This window comes from Culex quinquefasciatus, chromosome 1, assembly GCF_015732765.1.
Source record: "Culex quinquefasciatus strain JHB chromosome 1, VPISU_Cqui_1.0_pri_paternal, whole genome shotgun sequence".
Classification (NCBI taxonomy): domain Eukaryota; kingdom Metazoa; phylum Arthropoda; class Insecta; order Diptera; family Culicidae; genus Culex; species Culex quinquefasciatus.
In genome coordinates this window covers 127,692,598-127,717,889 of record NC_051861.1, presented here as the reverse complement: position 1 = coordinate 127,717,889, position 25,292 = coordinate 127,692,598, and the positions used below count along the sequence as shown (strand labels likewise).

Below are 25,292 nucleotides of genomic sequence, written 5' to 3'. Positions count from 1 at the left end.
AACTTAAATGTTTTTGGAAAAAAAAAATTTGATAGGGAGCGATATCGTCGCGTCAATAACGATAGCATTTAAGAGTAGCATAATCGGCAGTTATATTGTTGTTAGGCAACGTTGGTACACCTAAAACATACATTTAAACATATTTCAAAAAATATTCTAAAAGTATAATCCTTTAAATTGAAAAAAAAACTATTTGAAAAAATATGTTCCTTAATAAAAAAAAATCTTGAAACTTTTGAATATTTTACTGTATTTTTTTATTTTTCCTGAATTTGGAGTTTATTTTTAATATTTTCCATTTTATTGAAAATGTCGAAAGCTAAAAAAATCTTTAAATTGTTGCTGTAATAATTTTGATAATAATCAATAAAAAGAATACTTTTTGATTCTTTTACAGGTGCAAAACTTATAACTTCCAAATTTTTGATTATTTGATATTTTTTTTGACATTTTGCAGCAAATCAAAATCAAAATCCCTTTCCTAATCTCTGCAACCAATATCTCAAAAATATGTTACTTTAATTTTGAACTTTCATGTTTTGGCTGGTTTCAAAGTCAGGGGTTTTCAATTACCTTCAAACATAAAATATTTCCTAAATAAATACTTTGAAGAATGAGTCGTACTGTTAACCCTCTACCGACCAAATTGTTTTTTTTCTAATTTTTTTATTTACTTCTCTTGTTTTATGTTTTACTTGTTTTATTTTTAGTATTTGAATTTGCATTTATCTTGTTTAGATTATGTTTGTTTCTGATAATATTCATCCTATTTTACCACCTGCTAACATTACATTTTTCATATCTATTTTTTCACTTTTTCTATTTTTTTTTTATTTGCTTTTTTTCACATTTTCTGCTATAAAATGGTACCTGTATCATTAAAACTGTTTAAAAAATGCGTAGAGGCATAGTCTACGACACTACAAAATTTACTGCATACTTATTTTTACTTAAAATATAGGATATTTTAGTAAAAAATATAGCAAAAGTTTACCCCTAAAAAATACATTTTTTAAAACATTGTCAAGGTCACATAAAACAAGTAAATCTTCCAACTCTAAAAATTTGTTAAATTTTAAAAGTCATTCTTTTCAGTGCTTTTAAAAAAATGATTTCGGCAATTTTTTAAATCGAAGCCCGTCTAGAGGCGAGGTTGGGTTGTAGAGGGTTAAACCAATTTCGGAAGATCCGATTGTCAAAATCCATCAAATCCTGCAAATAAAAAAGTAGTATGTAGTTATTTATATTTATTGAATTATTTTTAAATTAACAACATAAACATTTGGAACACAGTTAAAACATGAGATAAACTTAGTGTTATCATTGAATGTTCTTAAAAACCAAACACAAATAATAACCTAGCAAATTTGTTTTAGAAAAGATCATAACCGTATTGTTGAACCGATTTTGGTAGATTGTCGTAGGGTTTCTTGAAATAATCCGCTAGCATTGAATTGTCAAAAATCTACCAATTCGCATCTAGCAAATTGATCACACAAAAAACTGCGGTAGAAATGTATTTTCCGCGATCAATTTTTGACAGTTCAACACCAACGAAATATTTCATGAAAATCATGTAAATTTAAGTTTAAAAACTACTTTCTCGAAATTTTAAAACGTTCTGCAAGCATACATCAATACATGACAGGCTGATGATATTTGGCAAAAAAAAACAATTGATCCCCGCCAAACTTTTCACCGACTTGGCATGTGGAAGCTTACGTATGAAATGTTTCACCACCACCAGAATTATCATTTTAACAATACGGCTCCGAAGTGAAATATTGCTCAAATTTCGATAAATTTTGACAGCACCCTAAAATCAAAACTGAAGTTAAGCGAAAAACTTACAAGCGTTCAAAATCAATCAGTTTTCGTTAAATTCTTAGTGTAATTCACTAAAATGTGATAGATGCCCCCTTTACTCATATCTGAGTAGGTTGGGTTTGGACTAAAACTGAATGATTTTGAACGTGCGTGTACTGTAAATTTGAGTAAAAAATTTTTCTTTAAATATTTTCTGAAAACGAGCTTTTTTTTAAATTTGTATTTCACCAAAAATATTTTTCTTCTTCAAATTGTATTAACTTGCAATTGTTTTTGCAAGTAAGAACATAACAAACTTTTCGGCACCCTCAGCAAACGTCAAATCACTACAAAATGCTGCCGGATTTTTTCCGGATCATCAGCAATTTTGTATGGTTTGACGTTTGCCGAGTACAAAAGGTAAACAAATCACTTCGTACATCGGCCAATAACGTCATGATTCGAAAACCGGACACTTAGTAGCATATCATTATGGTTATAGCAGACAAAAAATCACATAATAAGTTGGAAATGAAGAAATATCATTAACAGTCAGTGTTAAGAGAATGCATGCAAAATATGTCTTTTCTAAAAAAAATTCATCAGAATTTGAAAATTAAAATGACTTGTTGTGCTTCGAATCCCGGACAGTGATAAAAGCTGATTCGAAATCCGGACACTCGTTTTTTCTAATGAATCGCACAAATTTGGACTGAAATGTTAGTGAATGGCATTCTTTAGGTCTCAAATAAGCTGTTAACATCAAAACAATCGATATTTTATATAAAAATTTGTTAGAATTTAAGGAAATCAAAACAATAAATTTCTGCTTTGCCTTCCCGGTGCTTCGGACGCCTATGAAATATTTCACATGAAATGTTTCGCATTTTTTGTAATCTTAATTTAATTGTTTTGACATTAACTGCAGCGTTCAAACAAACTTTAAATAAAAGTTGATGTTAGAATTCATCAAATAACACAGTTTTGACATTCATAATGCGAACTTATATCCAAATAATTGATAAAACAAGATTAAGTGTCCGGGTTTCGAAGCGTCCGGGAATTCTAATCATGACGTTATGCGTATCATACGTCAAAAATCAATGAAAATTAAGTTAAAATATTCACATTTAAGCCAACCCAAGCGCAGTCAAACTTTCAAAGGGATCCTTGAGAGTGGCTTAGGTTAGATTACGCCTGGCAATTTTCTTGTCATTTATTGACATTCGTAGTGCGCCGTTGCATTACAATACAGGAAAAAATCAAATCGTGACAAAATTTTGAGACCAGTCCAGTAAAGAGGAGAAAAGTAACTCGCGACAAAATTTTGAGGCTAGGAATTTTGACAGGTATGATCTCCTCTATAGGGGAGAAAATCGTGACGTCAGGAATGAACTTAAATCACTCAAAGTTCATTTTGTGAGTGACTTTAACATTTTGGCCTAGTTTGACAGCTACATTGTCCCCAGTTTTTCTGTGGGAGAGAAAAGGATAACAATAAAGCGGCCAGGCCTACTGCGCAAAGTTAACTGCAGAGCTGATTCGAATGTTCAAACAGATTTCTATGTTATTTTTGTCTTTTTTTGTTTTTCTGTATTTTAATAATTATTCCACAACATTTTTCAATTGCTTTCCGTTTTCTCATCGATTTTTGAAGCACGTGGTATGTTTTATTTCATTATAATATTTTTTCTTTCTGAAATATATAGAAATTAATTCTTACACATTTCTCCCCCCCTCAACAGGCGACCTCGGCGAGCAGGCCTCCCTTGCCAAGTGGAGCTCGCTGGAACTTCTCGCCGAGGAGGACGACTCGCCGCCGGTGGTCGGCCTCGGTTCGCACCGCAACCACCAGGAGGACTCCATCTTCAGCCACAGCTACCTGCAGCGGGTCGCGTCGGAACGTGGCTCCCGGCGGCCCACCCTCGGCGCCTCCTCCAGCATAGACCGGGGCCACAACGGCGGAGCGGACTCCCCGCCCGGCTCGCCCGGCTGTCCGTCCTGCCCGACGACGGTGCTGGTGCTGATCATGCACTCCGGATCGGTGCTGGACGCGACCTCGGACATGACGGCGAAAAAGTCCGACGTGACCACCTTCCGGGGGGCGTTCGAATCGGTCATGCGGCAGCACTACCCCTCGCTGGTTGGCCACGTCGCGATCCGAATGGTTCCTTGTCCTTCGGTGTGTACCGACGCCCTTGGAATTCTGTCCAGCTTGAGTCCGTACTCGTTCGATGCGTCGCCTTCGACCGCGGACATTCCGAACCTGACGGACATCCCGATTGGGGCGATTCCGCTGTTGACGACGTGCTCGCCGGATTTTCAGGACGCGGTGAATCGGGCCGTGGCCAGCGCGAATATGGTCTACGCCGAGTTTCTGCGAAGTGACGAAGGCAAGGGCTTCAGCGGTCAGGTTGCGCTCGTCGGGGATTCCATGGGAAGTGTGCTCGGGCATGACGCCCTCTGTCGGAACCATTCCAACCGGCACGGGTCGGAAGCTTCTGGGTTGGACCACCTGGTGGACTTTGTCGAGGTCAACGATCTGGACGCGAGTAAACTGTTGACCGCACCTTCCCCGCGGCGAAGATCTTCCTCGACGAGTGAGTCCCGACTGCCGAAGCTGGAGTTTGAGGTTGGAGACTTCTTCATGTTTGGAAGTCCGCTGGCGGTGGTACTGGCCGCGAGGAGACTCAGCGATAGTCGGTACGGGACGGGGAAGCCGGCGTGTACGCAGATTTACAACCTGTTCCACCCGACCGATCCGACGGCGTCGAGGTGAGTAAAAGAATGAATTGAAACAAGGGCGTCTACATATCTAATGTTTCTTCTCCCTCCCCAACAGACTGGAACCCCTCCTAAGCGCCCGCTTCTCAATGCTCGCCCCAGTAAACGTCCCCCGCTACGCCAAGTACCCCCTCGGCAACGGTCAACCGTACCACCTCCTCGAACTCATCCAGTCCAGCCCGCAGATCTTCGCCGACGGCCCCTCGATGGCCTCCGCTCGCCGTCTCTCGGACGCCTCAATCCAAAGCGCCGCCTCAGGAATGATCGACAACGTCCCGCTCACCACGATCAACGCCCTTCAGCAACGTTGGTGGGGCTCCAAGCGTCTCGACTATGCCCTGTACTGTCCGGACGGACTAAGCAACTTTCCTGCGCACGCCCTGCCGCACCTCTTTCACGCGTCGTACTGGGAGTCAAGCGATGTGATTGCGTTCATTTTGCGCCAAATTGGCCGGTTTGACAATCTGACGTTGGTTGGGGGCGGGGACGACAAGGACGGAGGCGCGATGAGTTCGTTCCGGCCGGCGCAGGCGAGGGAGAAGTGGAACCGGAAGCGGACCTCGGTGAAGCTGAAAAACGTGACGGCGAATCACCGGGCGAACGATGTGATCGTGAAGGATGGGGAGCCGCAGCGGTTGGTGGCGAGGTTTATGTATGGACCGCTGGATATGATTACGTTGGCGGGTGAGTGTTTTGGGGAAAAGTTTGAACTGCAATTCTTTAACTCTGAATTTAATCTCTTAACTGTTCAAACTGACAAAATATTCAAATTTTACAAATTTAACGAGTAAAACAAAATTAATAAATTTTACAAATTTAACATAAAAACAATTAATAAAAAATATCAAATAAAAAAAATTTAAAAAATAAAACAAAAATTTCCAAAAACCATAATTACGAAATGGAAAAAACAGTTTTAAAATTGACAAAATTAAAAAAGGTCAAAAATTTCAGAAAATTCGAAAAAAAATAATATCACAATAATTTCCAAAAGTTACAAAAATTGTCAGAATTTGTTAAAAATTTACAACAATTGAATAACGTAAATTGACCAAAATTTACAAATCTGATAAAATTGACAAGACTAACAAACGACCCAAAATTTAAAAAAAGATCAGAATTGATAAAAATTGGCAAAAATTTGCAAAACAACAAAAAAAAAAGACAAAATATCAAAAATTTACAAAAAATTTCTAAAGATGATAAAAATTTAAAAAAAAAATGGAAAAAGTTGACAAAAAATTACAAACATTGATTTTTTTTTTCAATATTGGCAAAACTGACTAAAATTTACAATGCTCGTAAATGACAAAAAAAGAAGAAAAATATTCAAAATTGACAAAACAATCAAATAAATCAAAACTGACAATATTTGTCAAATATTGTTGAATAGATAATAATTTGTAGACATTGACAAAAAAGTACAAAAACTTTAAAAAAGCTGATAAAAAAATACAAACAAGTATATTTAAAAATAATGAAGATAAAATTTACAAATTTACAAAGTTAACAAATGACAGAATTTGAAGTTTTTTTTATTAACAAAAATTCAAAAATATAACAAATTTGAAAAAAATTAAAAAAAATGACAAAATTTTTAAAAAACATACATTTACAAAACCTGTAAAAAAAATTAAAAGATTTAAAGAAGTTGTCGAAAATTTACAAAAAAAATGTTTTTTGAGATCATAAAAAAAAATCCATCAAATTACATTTTTTCAAACATTACAAAATTGACATAAATTTACAAAAAATTGCCCAGAAAAACTCTTCAAAAAATGATTTTTTTTAAGTTGTCAAAATTAATAAAAATTTACAAAATTGATAGAAATTTTCCAAAAATTTACACCAAATCAAATTGACAAATAAAACAAAGTAGACAAATCGATGCCTCTGTGCTCTATTGTACTAAGCTTGCTGAGATTCCTATCTAGTTAGCATAGGAGAGCACAGAGGCATCGAAATGTCAAAAATGGCAGAAAAACATTAATAAATTGTTAAATTTGACAAAATTTTAAAAAATATATAAAAGTTGACAAAAGTTTTGACAAGTTAAAAAAATAACAAACATTGAAAAAAATACAATAATTTAAAAAAAAAAATACAAGATCAACAAAAAAAAATGCATTTCAAAACACAAAATTGCCAAAAAAAATTACAAAAAAATAAAAAATAGACGAATCTGTCGAAAGAAAAAAAAATAAACAAATTACAAAATTTACAGAAATTTCCATAAAATTGCAAAAAAATGTTGAATTTGACAAAATTTTATTGACAAAATATAAAAAAAAATCAGGAAAATTTATAAAAGCTGACCAAATTGACAAATGACAAAATTCCAAAAAAACAGAAATTGACAGAAATAACAAAAATGTAAAAAATTGTAAACCGTTACAATAATTTACAAAAAAAATTCAAATAATGACTGTCAAAACTTTTCGAAAAAATAAAAATTCAAATAGATATAAATTGACAAAGTTGACTAATGACAAAGTTGAGGGAAAAAATACCAAAATTGACAAAAATGACAAAAATTGATAAAGATTGTAATTCACTAAATTTACCAAATGACAAAAATTGAAATAAATTTAAAAAAAAATACAAAATTGACATAAATTTACAAAAAAGGAAAACATTGTCACATATTTAATTTAAATTTAATTTTAAAAATTTTACAGATGTTTTTTTCAACAAATTGTAAAATATAGAAATATATACTAAAGTTGGACAAAAATGTTAAATTTGTCAAAAATTGAAAAAAATTACAAACGTTGTCAAAAATTAATAAAAAAACTTCAAAAATTTACAAAAATCAAAATTTGACAATAATAATCCAAAAATTTAATACTAAATTACAAAATTGTCAAAAATTTACAATATTGGCTTGAATTTTTCAACTATTGGAAAGAAAAATTGTCAAAAATTTTGCTGTCAAAAAATGACAATAAATGTCAATTATTTTTAACATTGCAAAACTTACAGAAATTTACAAAAAATGCACAAGAAAAATTCTACAAAAATTACAAAAAATATTAAAAGTTGTCAAAAATTATTAAAAATTAAAAAGTAATGTCAAAAATAGAAAAAAATTGACAGAAAATTTAAAAAGTTTAAAAAGTTAAAAAATTTAAAAATTTTAATTTTTTTTAATTTAACAAAAAGTTAAAAAAACAAAAAAATTACAAAAGGTTTAACTAGTTGATAATAAATAACATAAATTAGAAAAAATACAATAATTTTCAAAATTTTTAAAAAATTACAGAAAAAAATCTGACATAATTTTCAAAGGTAACAAAATCGATAAAAATTGAAAAAAAAATCAAAATTAACAAAAAATTGCAAAAATTGTTAATTTTGACAAAATTTTATTGACAAAAATTTACTAAAACTAAAAAATAAAAACAAACGAATAAAGGAAAGTTTACGAAATTTACAAATCTGACCAAATGACAAATTTAAAAAAATACAAAATTTACTGAAATTAGCAAAAAATTGTTAAAAATTGTTTAATTTTACAATAATTCACAGAAATTTTACAGAAAATAAAAATAAAAACTGAAAAAAGTTGTCAAAAGTTTATAAAAATTAGCCAAGTTGACAAATTTCACAAAAATTGTATTTTTATTAAATGATAAAAATCCAAAGAAAAATTTAGGAAAAAGAATCAAAATTAACAAAAAAAATACAAAAATTGTCCAATTTGGCAAAAAGTGTCAGAAAATTGATAAAAATTTACCAAAATTCCCAAAATTTACAAATTAAAAAAACATTTTATAAATTTTAAATTTGTTTAAAAAAAAGTCGGCAAAACTTATAATTTTTTTTTTAAATTTGACAAAAATTAAAAAAAACTAACAATAATTGTCAAAAGTTGTTAAGTATTGATAAAAAAAATTCAAAAATTTACAATATTGGCTTGAATTCTTCAACTTAAATTTCAATCTCTTCCCAATTTCCGCAGGCGAAAAGGTCGACATCCACGTCATGAAGGACCCTCCGGGCGGCGAGTGGAACCTGCTCGCAACGGAGACCACCGACAAAACGGGTCGCATCAGCTACGCCCTGCCGGAGGAGAAAACCCTGGGCTACGGAATCTACCCGATCAAGATGGTCGTCCGCGGGGATCACACGTCGGTCGATTTTACCTCACGGTCGTCCCACCCCGGACGGAGTGCGTCGTGTTCAGCATCGATGGGTCCTTCACGGCATCGGTTTCCGTCACGGGGAAAGATCCGAAGGTGCGGGCGGGGGCGGTGGACGTTTGTCGCCACTGGCAGGAGTTGGGCTATCTGTTGATTTATATTACCGGCCGGCCGGACATGCAGCAGCAGCGCGTTCTTTCGTGGCTCAGCCAGCACAACTTCCCGCACGGGCTGGTCTCGTTTGCGGACGGACTGTCGACGGATCCGCTGGGGCACAAGGCGGCCTATCTGAACGGGTTGATGCAGACGCAGGGTGTCGTGGTACATTTGGCTTATGGCAGCAGCAAGGACATTAGCGTTTACACGAGCTTGGGGCTGAAGCCGAAGCAGATCTTCATCGTGGGGAAGGTGAGTTTGAAATTGGAAAAAATTACAAAATTGGGTCCTAAAATGAAGCTTAGATTGCTGATATGATTGCTAACAGCGATAAAGCTTATTTTTCTGAGTACAATGACACTTTGTACGACCACAAAGAGTTTAAAATGGATTTTTAAATCAATTTTGAAAAATTAACCTCGCGGTCCTTCTTTACAGCTTGTTTCAAGGAGACCATAGTTGATTCATCAAGAAAAAAGTGATCAGAAAGGGTTTTTGATCGTGTTTGACCGTTGTACATAAAAATTGACATAGGGTTTTTAGTACCCAATTGTCAATATTGTCAGAATTGTCGAATTTTGACAAAACTGTCAAAATTATCAAAATTGTCAACATTGTTATAATTGACAAAATTTGAAAAAAAAAATGTAAGCTGTCAAAATTGTAAAAGTGACAAAATTTCCTAATTGATAAAAATATAAAATTGTCCTAATCGACAAAATTTACCAAATTGACAGATAAGACCAATTTGATTAATTGTCAATATTGACAAAATTGTCAAACAAATCTGTCAAAATTTACATTATTGCCAAAATTTGACAGAATTATTTTTTATTCAAATTGTTCAAATTGTCGTTAATGACAAAATTTCGAAATTGTAGAATTGACATAATTGACAAAATCTACCAAATTGACAGATTTTACCAATTTAATTTTTTAGTTTTAAGTTAGGATTAGTTGTTAAAGTGATTTTTTTTCTTTTTTACCCAAATGTATTCGATTCAATGCAATAATGTAAAACAATTTGAAGTAAATAAAATAAATGTGATCAGTTAATAATAAAACGAAAAATACAACAAAGATGAAGAGCATTAGGCCATACCACTTAGCATGTAAAAGAAATGTAATTATTATAAGAAAGTTCAATAAAGACATATTTAATTTCAAAAAAAAAAAATACCAATTTAACTGATTGTCAATATTGTCAAACTGGTCAAAACTGACAAATCTGTCAAAATTGAGAAAAAAATGTCAAATAGTCCAAATTTACAAAATTGATTAAATTGTCACAGTTGCAAAAAAACAGAAAATTAAAAAGGTTTATTTTTTTAATTTGACATAAAAATTTAAAAAAGTAAAAAAACAAAAAAAAGACAAAAGGTTTAACTAGTTGATAGTAGATAACATAAATTGAAAAAAATACAATAATTTTCAAAAATTAAAAAAATTGACAGAAAAATCTGACTTAATTTTCAAAGGCAAAATTGTCAAAAAATTTATAAAAATTTAGGCCGTTGCAAATATTTTCAAAGTTTATGTGGCCCCCTTCAAAAAAATATAAAAAATTTCAATGGAAATAGAAGTCTAATCAACTGAGAATAATCTTAATCGCCTTTTTCTGTTTTGATAATCATATGTAGCATGTTTGGACTCGTTTAAAAATATTTAGAACTTTTATGAAATTACAATGTTACGCAAAAACTTTTTTCTCGCAAAAATAAAATTTTCGTCAGTACTTAATTTTTTTGGAAATCAATGATTGCAAAACAACTGGACTGGTGATGCATTACAAAACGCTTTTTTCATGCAAATGTTGACACCGTGGCCTATAATTTCAATTTTTAACTTTTTTTTAATTTTTTTGACAGATTTTGAAATGAACAAAATTCGCAATATTTACAGAAATTATCAAATTTCAAAATTAACAACATTGATAAAACTTAAAATTTTAAAAATTTACATGATTAAAAAAATTTGTCGAAATTGTAAAAATAAAATATTGTAAAATTGTCATAATTCTAGAGTAAAATATCAAAACAACCTTTGAGTCAAGGGTTTCCTATGCAGAAAGGACCTTTTGAAAATTTAATCTAGAGTTGACAAAATTTGCAAAACTGACAGATTTGACCAATTTGACCGAAATTTGCAAAATTGTAGAAATATGCAGAATTGCATTGACCAAATTGACCAAATGGACAGAATTGTAAAAAATTTACAAGATTGTCAAACTGGTCAAAATTGTTAAAATTTATTCAATTTACAAAATTTGCATAACTCAGAAATTTACAAAATTTCATAATTGAGAAAGTACAGAATTTAATAAAATGACTAAATTCACAATATCAACAAAATTTGCATTTGGTGAAATTTATAAAAGTGAAAAAGGTGACAAAACTGACATTTTTTTAAATTAAATTAAACAATTTGGCATAATTGACAAAATTGGAAAAATTAAAAAATTTACAAAATTTTACAAAATTTGCAAAATTTGAAAATTTATAAGATTGATAAAGCTGACATTGCAAAAAAAATACATATTTAACAAAATATACATAATTTACAAAGTTTACAAAATTTAAAACAGTAAAAAAATACAAAATGGCAAAATTTTCAAAATTGAAAAAAAAATATCAAATTTGCCAAATTAAATAAATTGACCAAAAATTCACAGTTGACAAAAAATTGCTAAATGGACAAAATTAACAAAATAGTAAAAAAATGACATTAATTGTAACATGCTATCTCGAAAAATAAAAATTGAATTGAATTGAATTGAATTGTAAGAAATTACATGTAATTTTAAACTGGCTTTGTCTGTAATTTTCAATTGAAGGTAGAACAGTTTGATTTTTCATGTTTATAATTGAAACTTATTTTCAGATCTTTTGAATAAAAATATGTAAAAAATTATCAATAACATCTAAAATATAAAATATGGCACATTTTTAATTTTATAAACTTGTCGATAAATAAGCTTGATTTTAAAATTTTGAGATTATTTATAGTTAACAGAACAGAAAATTTCCCAAAAAAAAAACAATTTTTAACATTGGAAATCTGTTTTTCCGAGCTATCGTCAATTGAAAAGTACGGACTAAGTGAGTTGAAAATAACATATAATTTTTCACAATTTTGTCATTTTGTCAATTTTGTGTTTGGTAAATTTGATAAATTAGGTTTTTTTCATCTTTGAATATTGTAAATTATGTCGATTTATTTATTTGTCCAATATTAATATTTGGTAAATTTGATATTTTGATTTATTTTCTTTTTTTTAAATTTTGAAATTTTTTTTAATTTAATTATTTTTTTTATATTTTTTTTTATTTATAGATTTTTTAGATTTTTCAGACTTTGTAAATTATCTTGTTTTTTACGATTTTATCAACCTTGTCAATTTTTAAAATTTAAATTTTGTTAATTTTGCAAAATTTGTCAAATTTTTACGTTTTTGTCAATTTGGTCTTTTTACAATTCTGTCAATTATGCCAGTTTAATTTAGCTTAAATTCAATAATTTTGTCAATTTTGTTAATTTTGTAAATTTTGTATTTTTTCAATTATGTCATTTTGTATATTTGAGTTTTGCAAATTTTGAAAATTGTATAAATTTATACAATTTTGTCAATCTTGACAATTTCGTCAATTTTGTAAATTTTGCAATTTTCTACAAATTGGTCAAATTTGTCGATTTGGTAAATTTGTCAATTATGAAAATTTTACAATATTGTCAAATTAAACCAATAGTTTCCGAGATATCGTCAGTTGAAAATTAGAGGCTAATTTGGTGACACTTAAAGAAATTTATTTATACCTTTTCGATTTTTTTGTGAGTTGGTATCTCAGAAACTAATTGAATTATTTTCACAGTTCAAGAGAGAAAAAATTAGGAAATTTCCCAAAAAAAAATTTGTAGCTTAAAAAATCCTTAAACAATCGAAAATGTGAAAATAAGCAACTATAGATGTTTTGCTTAACATAAAAAAAAAAATATTTTCGTCCAGTTTTTCGCAATTTTTCATCAGATTTTTTTTTTAAATATAATTTTAAGCTCCCTTAAATATATATTTTTATCAAATTCCAAAATACGTATTTTGGAAAGGCATCACAAGATAAATAAAAAAATGTTTTTTTTTTTCGTGTACCTTTTTTCTGAAAAATTGTATGGAATATTGTATGGAAAAACTAATGATACAAAATTACTTCTTTTGACAAAGAGAATTGATAAAAAATAACAAAATTGTCTAAATTGACAAAAAGTGAAAAAAAAAAATACAGATATTGATTAAATTTTCAAAATTACCAATTGTTTCTCCCCCTCCAGGTTAGCAAAAAGCTCCAACCGCTGGCCACCCCGCTCACCGAAGGTTACGCTTCCCACCTGGCCTCGCTGGTCACCCCGGGTGGATCCCGGCCCGCCCAGGGCAACGCCCGGATGGTCATCCCACGCGGATGCTTCAACCTGCCCGGCCAAAACCAATCCATCCGCCGTCGAAGGTTTGTTCCGGGCTAAACCCCGTTCATCCTTACAACCCTCGAACCTCACACAAATCCACAACCACCAACCTGCGTGTGTGTGTGTGTGTGTGTCAATGTCACCCCGTCGCACGCCTCTGTGTCCCCTCCGTGTCTGTTTCTTTTTTGTAACTTCCCGGTCCCAATTTTTACGAAAAAAAAAGAAAGAGAAAACAAATCGTTGAAGAAAGTACAAGAATGTCACGCGTACCTTTTGTTCAGTGTTTAGTAGAAAAACTGCACCTTACACTGCAAGAAATCTTCAGTTCAAATCCATAAAAGAAGTCATTTGTGTTTCCAAAACGTCCACACTGTCTGTGTTTCCTTACGATAATTTCCGTTTCCAAGCAAGTAAAACCAAGAAAATGCTACACTCAAACAAATTTCCACGCACTTTTAAGTTGGAATTCCCGATGAAAAAAAGCAAAAATCAGTTTTAAAAACAACCTCAACCATTCAAAACCGAAATTTATAGCAATGAACCGGGCGTCGGTGGCGGCGTCGTCGTCGTCGGAATGTCCTCGCCGGCGCGCAGCGGCTTCCTCAAGCGGAAAACATATCTTCACTAAAAAGAATCGACAACAACTACAACAAAGAAAGAAAGAAATCCTGGTGGCATTTGAAAAACCGCACGCGCTCGAGCTCCAGCTCTCTCAGCAGCAATCTCTACAGCAAGCTAAACATTGATGTTACTAACACTATTCTACTCGGAAATTTCACAAAAGCGGAAGAGGAAGAGTAGAGGAAAAGTTATCGGTTGGATTCTGTCACTTGGTAAGTTTTGGATATTTTTAAATTTTTTTGTTTGTTTTAAAATTTACATCAGGGCAGAACTGAGAAATTTGAAAAAAAATTAAGTTGTCAAAATTGACAAAATTGTCAAAATTGTCAAAATTGTCAAAATTGGCAAAATTGTCAAAATTGTCAAAATTGTCAAGATTGTCAAAATTGTCAAAATTGTCAAAATTGTCAAAATTGTCAAAATTGACAAGATTGTCAAAATTGTCAAAATTGTCAAAATTGTTAAAATTGTCAAAATTGTTAAAATTGACAAAATTGACAAAATTGACAAAATTGACAAAATTGACAAAATTGACAAAATTGACAAAATTGACAAAATTGTCAAAATTGTCAAAATTGTCAAAATTGTCAAAATTGTCAAAATTGTCAAAATTGTCAAAATTGTCAAAATTTTCAAAATTTTCAAAATTTTCAAAATTTTCAAAATTTTCAAAATTGACAAAATAGACAAAATTGCCAAAACTGTCAAAATAGACAAAACTGTCAAAACTGTCAAAATTGACAAAATTGACAAAATTGACAAAATTGACAAAATTGACAAAATTGACAAAATTGACAAAATTGACAAAATTGACAAAATTGACAAAATTGACTAAATTGACTAAATTGACAAAATTGGCAAAATTGACAAAATTGACAAAATTGACACAATTCTCAAAATTGTCAAAATTGTCAAGATTGTCAAAATTGTCAAAATTGTCAAAATTTTCAAAATTGACAAAATTGACAAAATTGACAAAATTGTCAAAATTGTCAAGATTGTCAAAATTGACAAAATTGTCAAAATTGTCAAAATTGTCAAAATTGTCAAAATTGACAAGATTGTCAAAATTGTCAAAATTGTCAAAATTGTTAAAATTGTCAAAATTGTTAAAATTGACAAAATTGACAAAATTGACAAAATTGACAAAATTGACAAAATTTTCAAAATTGACAAAATTGACAAAATTGCCAAAACTGTCAAAATTGACAAAACTGTCAAAACTGACAAAATTGACAAAATTGACAAAATTGACAAAATTGACAAAATTGACAAAATTGGCAAAATTGACAAAATTGACAAAATTGACAAAATTGACACAATTCTCAAAATTGTCAAAATTGTCAAAATTGTCAAGATTGTCAAAATTGTCAAAATTGTCAAAATTTTCAAAATTGACAAAATTGACAAAATTGACAAAATTGTCAAAATTGTCAAAATTGACAAGATTGTCAAAATTGTCAAAATTGTCAAAATTGTCAAAATTGTCAAAATTGTTAAAATTGTCAAAATTGTTAAAATTGACAAAATTGACAAAATTGACAAAATTGACAAAATTGACAAAATTGACAAAATTGACAAAATTGACAAAATTGACAAAATTGACAAAATTGTCAAAATTGTCAAAATTGTCAAAATTGTCAAAATTGTCAAAATTGTCAAAATTGTCAAAATTGTCGAAATTTTCAAAATTTTCAAAATTTTCAAAATTTTCAAAATTGACAAAATTGCCAAAACTGTCAAAATTAACAAAACTGTCAAAACTGTCAAAATTGACAAAATTGACAAAATTGACAAAATTGACAAAATTGACAAAATTGACAAAATTGACAAAATTGACAAAATTGGCAAAATTGACAAAATTGACAAAATTGACACAATTCTCAAAATTGTCAAAATTGTCAAAATTGTCAAGATTGTCAAAATTGTCAAAATTTTCAAAATTGACAAAATTGACAAAATTGACAAAATTGACAAAATTGTCAAAATTTTCAAAATTGTCAAAATTTTCAAAATTGACAAAATTGCCAAAACTGTCAAAATTGACAAAACTGTTAAAACTGTCAAAATTGACAAATTTGACATAATTGACAAAATTGACAAAATTGTCAAAATTGTCAAAATTGACAAGATTGTCAAAATTGTCAAAATTGTCAAAATTGTCAAAATTGTTAAAATTGTCAAAATTGTTAAAATTGACAAAATTGACAAAATTGACAAAATTGACAAAATTGACAAATTTGACATAATTGACAAAATTGACAAAATTGACAAAAGTTTTGAGAATTTTGTCAATTTTGTAAATTTTGACAATTTTGGCAATTTTGACAATTTTGACAATTTTGAAAATTTTGACAATTTTGACAATTTTGACACTTTTGACAATTTTGACAATTTTGCCAATTTTGTCAATTTTGACAATTTTGACATTTTTGACAATTTTGACATTTTTGGCAATTTTGACAATTTTGACAGTTTTGAGAATTTTGACAATTTTGTCAATTTTGTCAATTTGGGCAATTTTGTCAAATTCGACAGTTTTGTCAATTTTGTCAATTTTGACAATTTTGTCAATTTTGACAGTTTGACAATTTTGACAATTTGGTCAATTTTGACAATTTTGACAATTTTGACAATTTTGACAATTTTGACAGTCAAAGTTTGTCAATTTTGAAAGTTTTGGCAATTTTGTCAATTTTGACAATTTGGTCAATTTTGACAATTTTGACAATTTTGACAATTTTGACAATTTTGACAGTTTTGACAGTTTGTCAATTTTGACAGTTTTGGCAATTTTGTCAATTTTGACAATTTGGTCAATTTTGACAATTTTGACAATTTGGTCAATTTTGACAATTTTGACAATGTTTGACAATTTTGACAATTTTGACAATTTTGAAAATTTTGACAATTTTGACACTTTTGACAATTTTGACATTTTTGGCAATTTTGACAATTTTTTTCTTTTTTTTTTTGCTTTCTTTTTTTAAAGAATTCAACTAATTTGTGGATTTTCTTTTTTTCCTTTTCTTTCCAAAACTTACAGGTACCTGGCTCAAAGAAGACTGTCTCTTACCTGTTGTAAGAACGAACAAACACGTTCAAAAAAACAAAAACAAAATTAAAACAAAATGTGAGTATTAAAAATCAAGAAAACAAGTGGAAACTCAAACAAGTAATCTCGTTGATCTATTGCAAAACAAAGGAAAAGAAACTGAAATAAGGCTAAAACAAGCGCTGTTGTTATAATTCTGTGTACAGTAGAATTGAAAGGGGTGAACAAAGATGACGAAAAAAATGCAAACAAAAAAACTATTAAGAGGAAAAGGTGAAATCTTGTTGAAAACTATTTGTAAGAATTACAAATCAAACAAACAAAAATCCAGAAAATATCAAACCAGCTGTGTACATGTCAGTAAGTGTATGTTACGTTAGCAAATAAAGAAGAAGAAAAAACCAAAATGGTAAAGATTCCTTGTGAAGGAAGCAAAAAAAAGGTAAAACTGGGTAAGGTAAGGTCTCTCCACTCTTTTTTGGATGTTTGTTGATATTAACTAATAGGTAAGATGAGCTAAAAGCACCCTCCCCTCGAAAGGATCCAAAAAAAGTAGCAATTGTGAAAAATTAGCAAGAGCAAATCTCGAAGTAAGTGTAACTAAATGTTAGTGTTCAAAACAAAACAAGAAAAATGTAGCTATATTTAGCAAAAGCAAAAAACTGTTGGTGAAAGATGATTAAAGGTAAGAAAACTGTTGAAAGGTATTCTAAATATTTGTTATAACAAAATGAGATAAGTGAATTAAAAACAGAAAAAAAATTTAACAATTGAGTCCCCCAAACCAACCAAACAGGATTATATTTAGTTTTAGTTTGAAACAAACAAACAGGTAAACAACACATGATTTGAGATTGTTCTAGAGGTGATATTAGTTTGATACTCAGACGCGACCATTTCCCTAGCAAAATCAAAGAATGCGAAACAAAACAGACGAATTTATTTTAGCAATCTTTTACCGGGAAATCACACAATCAAAACAAACCTAAGAAAAAGAAAAAAAACAAAACAAAACAAAAAACAGATAATCTTCGATGTCATTCGTTAGCATAGTCCTTGCAAAGAAAACAAACAAAGAATCATCAAAAAATGCAAACAAACAAATAAAAAACACAACACAACACACTATGCTGAATGGACAATCCTCGTAGGCTCGAAGCAACACACTGAGAAAAAAAAGAAATTAATTAAACAAAAAAACGCGAATCGAAGCAGCGCTCGATGTTGTTTTTTGATTTTTTGGAAGGCTGTAAGAAGTGAACAAAGTAAACAAAACACTCTCTCTTTAAAAGAAATTAAAAAGGAAACAGTTGAAAAGCTAGAATCGTAACGTTCCTCGAAGGAAGCGCAAAAACGACACACGCTGAAAAAAAAGGAAATCTCAAATGATGTTTTATTGAAGCGGAGGAGAAGATCAATATTGGCGAAAGTATTAAAACGAAGTCGAAACAAGGTATAAAAAAAAACAATTGAAAGTGAATGGCTGTTTAACTTTATTTTTTGACAAACCAAATTGAGAAGTAGAGAAAATTGAGGAACAAAATCAACTGAAAAGTATTGTAAGGTGAACCAACCAGACGTTGTCACTGTGAAAAGATAGAAATTGTATCAAAACAAGAAAAACTCATTGTTATAAAAAAAAATGTGTGCAATAAAGCAAAATATTTAGTGAAAGCAAAACAAAATTGTGTGTTTTTTTTTAGTTTGTTATTCCGGATTTGTGTTTTATAAGTGAAAACCTGAATGTTTTTTACTCGATTATCCGAAGGTTTTGACAAAATTTCACTTCGGATACTCGAAACACACAAAAAAATTGTTTTGTTGTCTTAGTTTTAATTGTCGAGCTTAAGGCTCTGGAAGGCATCATTCCAAATCGGCCATTTGGCGGCCATGTTTGTTTTAGAAAAACATTCAAATCTTGATTCAGAATGTGTCAATCAAAAAATGATTTTCTTTGTTTTGTTTGTAGAAGCATTTTACATAACGTAAATATTTTTTCATTTCAATTTACTATTTCTGAACCCTGAATTCAGAACCATCATTGACAGTCATTGCTCCAAAAGTGAAGGACACCTTCTACGACCTTAAGTATGACCCCTAAACTACCCTTAAGTGATTTAATTTTTTTAAATCCAAGATGGCGGTGATGAAATATTGAAAAAATGCATTTAATTGAGTTGACAATCAACAACTCAAATTTGACTTAAATGGGGCAGCAGAATTCGAATTTGACGTTAAAAGTAAGTAAATAAAAAAAAAAAACAAAAAAAAACTCGAAAATTTAAAATACATATTATGGGAATTAAACTTTTAGTCAAATAAAAATATTGTGAAATTTTATTTCCGTGTACCTATATTTACTTAAAAGTCATTATCATAATCAACAACTTTGACGAATACACCAAATCGCTCAGAATTGCCTTCTTAAAATATAGTTTTGATTTAAGAACATGTCCATTTTGAATGACCAGCCCGCAAAATTGGGTCCTAAAATTAAGCTTAAATTTCTAATGTTATTGTTCACAACGAAAGAGCTTATTTTTTTCTGAAAACTATGACCCTTTATACGACCGTAAAGGATTTAAAAAGGATTTGTAAATCAATTTAAAAAAAAAAACAACTTCGATTTTCACAAAATACCATTTTATTCCGAAAATACTCAAATTCGCAAAATGTGCAAGATGGGTATCAAACGAAGCGAAATTTTTACGCTTTTTCACTTATTAGAGTTATTTTTTTTTTGTAAAAAAAAAACTAAAATTTTGACAAAATACTGTATTTTTCGAAAATTCTCAAATTTTCATAATTTACAATATGGATATCAAACAAAGCGAAATGTTGTATGCTTTTTCACCTTATTTTTTTTTAAATACCAACAAAATTCACAAACTACAGTGTTTTTCGAAAATAGTCAAATCTTAAAATTTGCAATATGGGTATCAAACAAGCGAAATTTGTGATGCATTTTCAAATCTGGTCTTTTTTGGAAAATACAAAAAATTTCACAAAAATACCAATACCATTTTTCCAAAAATAGTAATTTTTATTATTTGAAATAAGGGTATCAAACGAAGCGAAATTTTTAAGCTTTTTCACTCATTAGAGTTGTTGTTTGTAGAAAAACAAAATTTTTCTCAAAAACCTTTTTTTTTTTAATATTTAAATTTAAAAAAATAAAATTTTAATGTTTTCAAAAAATACAAAAAAAAGCAAAGCAATCCACTTTAACGACCCCCGCTTGGACCCCCGGGTCTTTTGTGGGCTCTGTTGCAAGTTTCTGCTCATTTCTAGGCGTCCGAAGGTTATGTGTGGTGAGTCACCCAAAACCTCTTTTACGCTAATGGACCGACGTTTTACTTCCCCATCCGATAGAAGGCGTGGTCAGGCAAATCTCGTCTCGAAAAATGCCACCGGGTCCTTCTGGGATTGAACCCAGGCCATACTGGGGTTTGGAGGCTACCACGCTAACAACTAAACCACCGGACCCGGACAATACAATATTTTGTAAAAAAAATCAGTATGTTCCAAAAACAACTACCCGGGCAGACGGTAATAACAAAATTCATGCCATTTCAGTAACAAATACTGTTAAAATAACAAAAAGTGTTATGGAATCTTCTTGAAAAATCCATTTTTGCATAAGGGTTTAATAACAGTTTACGTTATCATAACAAAATTTGTTATTGGTCTGATATTGGTCGACAGCCAAAACAAATTTGGAACAACATTTTTTGTTATGGAAGAATACCTCCAACTGTTATTGGGATGATCGGATTAGTTAGATTAGTGTTATAACAAAAAAATATAACAAAGATTTGTTCGAAGAACAACTAAAAATGTTATTAGTCTGTTATAACAATAACAATCCAATAACAAAAAAATCATAACGACGAATAAGAAATCTTGCTATAAATAACATAAAATGTTATTGGCCTAGTATTTTCAAATATCAAAAAATGTTATTCCCAAGTTATTTCCGTCTGCTCGGGTATACAAAAATTTAAAAGGCATCCAAATTGTTCATCGTTTGATACCCATATTTCATGTTAGTTAAAATTTAGTACTTGCGAAAAATACAGAATTTTGTTATTTTTTTTTTTTTGTATTTTCCAAAAAAGACTCTAATAGTTTGAAAATGCATCCCCGAGCAGACGGAAATAACGTGGGAATAACATTTTTGATATTTGAAAATACTAGGCCACTATTAGATTTTTATTGTAATAAGGCCGATGCAAATATTTAAAAAAAGGGGGGGGGGGCAAAAAAATAAAAAAATATAAAAATTTAAATAACAAGCCATAATCTTCACATTTAAATGAAAAAGTGTTTTAAAATGCATTTTACATTAGTTCAGTTGTTTTGCAATCATTAGTTTTCAAAAAATCTAAGATCTGACAAAAACAAAAATTGTATCGAAAAAAAAAATTTTGCATCGAAAATTTTCAAAAAATCTTAAGATTTTTTAATAAACCCAAACATGCTAAAAATGATTTTAAACGCAGGAGAATGTATTTTAATTTGATTTCAGCTAGTTGCCCTTGAATTTTCATTGAAATTTTGAAGTTTATTGTAAAAATATTTTTTTTGCCCCCTGATTTTTCGGGCCAATTTTGAAAAGGGGGGGGGGCAAAAACATTTAAAAATATTTGTACCAGCCTAAACTAAAAAAATCTTCACTAAATTTTAACGCGACACAAAAAAAATCTCCTTATTTTCAAAAAAAATTCCATCTGGTTTATGATTTATGGTTTTATTTATATTTTGAAACAAAATGTATTCTCATTTATTGAACTGCTTTTTTAAGCTAAACAGGTTACGCTGATTTGCTTCTGTTTTAACAGTTTACATATTATTGAATTTCGTATCAAAGCAAGATTTAACAATCTTGTCCATCCAAAATGAATAAAATATTTTGAATTCTCTGCGACATTGAGCCCATTACAAATATTTTTTAAGGTTTTCATCTCAATTCGAAAAGTAAATCTAAAATCAATAGACAAAAATAATATAATTTGTAACGAAATCGAAATTTGTATTGAAATGAAAATAGAAAACAAAAAAGGTGGTATTTTTTAGCTTTCACGAGGAACATCCACCCAAATAATCAAATATCGTTAAAATTAAACAGAAATCAGAAAAAAAAATCTTAAGTGTTTTTAAAATGTGATTTCAAAGATAAAAAATACACTTCATTTTATTTTGAAAAAAAAAACGAAGCTTGATTCTTTTAATTGGTTTTGAAATAATTATTTTTTATTCATTGCTTATTTTTATTAGGTCCTTTTAGGTGTTGGTAATTTTGAAATTATACCTTTCAAATAAAATAGTAGTTAAATTTTTACTACAGCGGATGAAAATATTACTAAATTTAGATAGTTTCTAAAAAACTGAAAAATCTGAACAATTCTTCAAATGGTAAGCTTTACTAGGCCAATAACATTTTATGTTATTTATAACAAGATTTGTTATTCGTCGTTATATTTTTTTTTTGTTATTGGATTGTTATTGTAATAACAGTCAAATAACACTTTTAGTTATTCTTCGAACAAATCTTTGTTATTATTTTTTGTTATTTTAACAACTAATCAGATCATCCCAGTAACAGTTGGAGTTATTCTTCCATAACAAAAAATGTTATTCTAAAGTTGTTTTAGCTTTCAACCAATATCAGACCAATAACAATGTTTGTTATGATAACATAAACTATTATTAATCTCTTATGCAAAAAATGATTTTCCAAGAAGAATCCATAACACTTTTTGTTATTTTAACAGTGTTTGTTATTGAAATGGCATAAAATTTGATATTACCGTCTGCCCGGGTATTCACTCGCTTGATTCTACAGTAGTTCTTTAGATTATTTTCATTCCTATTTGAGCTTGTGAAATATTTTGAGAAAAATCGTTACAGTTTCACTAAAAAACATAAAATTTCACGGATTTCACGCTGTCCGCGAAATCGTGAAATTTCACTAACCCTAGTCATCAGTGATAAAGGGTTAAATAAGAGAAAAAAATATGTCGTACTCTATAACTTTGCCGAAGACACCACATCGATCCGAAAATCACTTCTCAAGATACAGATTTTCAAACACTAAACCAAACCAGTAGTTTTGAGAGGTACCTGGGAAGGATAGGGCTATTTTGTGCAAGTCGAGTTTAGTGAAAAAGTTGCCTATAGCTTGAGAATAAGCAACAACAAAAATCAAGCTTTCAATATGATTTTCTCGTGTTGGTCCAGAGATTTGACGATTGCTGGGAATGTTGTACAAGAACGATCCCTTACCAGTGAAATATTAAAAAATAGCTTTAGTTTTTTTAGGGAGTTTCGAAGCACATGACGCTATACCATTGAAGTTTATTTGTCATTGATACACCTTTTATTTAAATTCATCTGATAATGATAATACAATACACGTGCAATTTTTTATACACATTTTCTAAAAAGGAATTTTGGAAAAGTGGCTTTATGTACAAAAACCAAACAGAAAAAAAATGCACAATTTACACAAAATTAAAAACAACAAAAATAGGTAAGTGGAATATTCAATTGTTTGTTTTCTTCAATCATCAAACTATCTAATGACTCTTCCGGTTGCATTTTTTCCTCAAAACTTTTAATTCATATTTTCTACTACACTTCTCATTTTTCTATCTTTTCGGTACTCTGCCAGAGCCGATCTTCATTCTTCTTTCCACACAGCTTCATCGCCAATTCTGAGACTTTTTCTCGACATTCTTCCCTTCGGCGAGGATCGGGGCGAGTTGCGAGGGGAAAAAATAACAACATTAAACAAAAAGTAAAGATTTCAAAGCGCTTGTCAGTGGTCAATCAAAGGTTTTACCAAACTCGGGGCAAAATAAGTCACTGAAGTTTGGAAAGTAGTTCGGGTCGTTTTCTATTCGTAAAGTTATGAATGTGTGTCGTGTGAAATTCGTTTCGCTCTCTCTCAAAAACACAAAAATATTGTGTGGTGTAGATCACCCTATTATGGTGTAATTGAGCGCACTCCACTGAGTTCCCCTTTGTCCAGCCCTGCAATGACAGATCAAACCTGATCGGTGAGAGCCACTCACACAGGCAAGAGTTCCGGGCAGACTCTTCCTCCTTCTTCGGCTGACAGTTGGACCAATCGGACGTGAGCCCACACTCCGCGCAGCGACTAACCTCGGCAGACGATTCCCGATAGGAATGTCGGATCACACAAATATAACACTTATATAAACACGTAGTAACATCCGGTCACTTTTTTTCTTCTTTCGCTAAGCTATTTTTCTCGTTTAGTCCTGCTTTTCTGGTTTTGTTTTGTAAGTTGGAGAACAAACCTTGCAGTGATTGGAATATATTGTTGGCCTATGAAGGAAACGCGACACAATGCGACTGGTTCCTATTATTATTTTTAAATCTAATTTTGTTTGCAATATTTCTACGTGTCGGATTTTTTGCCCAAAATCCAGTTGATTAGTACGGACGAGGCGCTCTGCTGTTGCACCTGCTGCTGCTGATGAGGAGAGGACGATTCCGAGGGTGCTGAAAAATAATAATAATTTATTTAACAAATTTGTGCATTTTAATTGAATTTCAACAAATCGAAAAGGACTCAGCAATGAAAAAGAATTCAATGAAGTATTATTTTATCTAGTGAGCAAACAAGTTATCAAGTCTCAGCAAAAATATTTAAATATTTCAAAAATCAAATCAAATTATTCGCTCTACAGCATTGCCTTGGCGTTCTCGATTGTGAGATTCCTACTCGAAACTAGGTGTTCGAAGGCTTGATTGTTGAGGCAATTGCAAACCTCTTTTTACACCTTAGCTTCCATCCACCCCGGGATTCGAACTGACGACCATTGGATTGTGAGTCCAACTGCCTACCAGCGACTCCACCGAGACAGGATCCAGGGAGACGACTCCTACACCTGGACTGAGCTAACGACCTCACCATTTTTTTGGGTTAGTCCGGGGCCAACATTTACTTCCCGTCCGACGGAAGGCGTGATCAGACAAATCTCGTCTCGAAAAATGCCACCGGGACCTTCTGGGATCGAACCCAGGCCGACTGGGTGAGAGGCAACCACGCTTACCCCTACACCACGGGTCCCGTGGTATTTAATTAACCCAATTTTGGAAAGTTTAAATATTTTCCAAAAATTTCTTTATTTTCTAATCATTTTAAGATTTTTTTGCATTCATTTTAATGTATTTTTCAAATAATGACTTTTCATAATATTAAAATAGTTTTTCAGAACTTCCAATTTTTAGGTTAGAAATCG

The 25,292-nt window shown here is 30.8% G+C and overlaps 2 protein-coding genes across 3 annotated transcripts in view; one reads left to right on the top strand and one right to left on the bottom strand.

Annotated features, from left to right (window-relative positions):
• LOC6051035 (protein retinal degeneration B) overlaps positions 1-18,393 on the top strand; it is a 92,069-nt gene extending 73,676 nt beyond the window's left edge. Inside the window, 7 exon segments of the mRNA XM_038249615.1 lie at positions 3,552-4,581; positions 4,649-5,274; positions 8,552-8,728; positions 8,731-9,140; positions 13,212-13,384; positions 13,878-14,176; positions 17,011-18,393. Coding sequence (XP_038105543.1) covers positions 3,552-4,581; positions 4,649-5,274; positions 8,552-8,728; positions 8,731-9,140; positions 13,212-13,384; positions 13,878-13,971 — 2,510 coding nt within the window. The 3' untranslated portion in view covers positions 13,972-14,176; positions 17,011-18,393.
• A 4,984-nt stretch (positions 18,394-23,377) lies between these two features.
• LOC6047967 (sporulation-specific protein 15) overlaps positions 23,378-25,292 on the bottom strand; it is a 32,938-nt gene continuing 31,023 nt past the window's right edge. For both annotated transcript variants that reach the window (XM_038249686.1, XM_038249687.1), the window contains exon 8: positions 23,378-24,549. In XM_038249686.1, the coding sequence (XP_038105614.1) occupies positions 24,446-24,549 (104 nt within the window). In that variant the 3' untranslated portion in view covers positions 23,378-24,445. The remainder of the gene's footprint in view (positions 24,550-25,292) is intronic.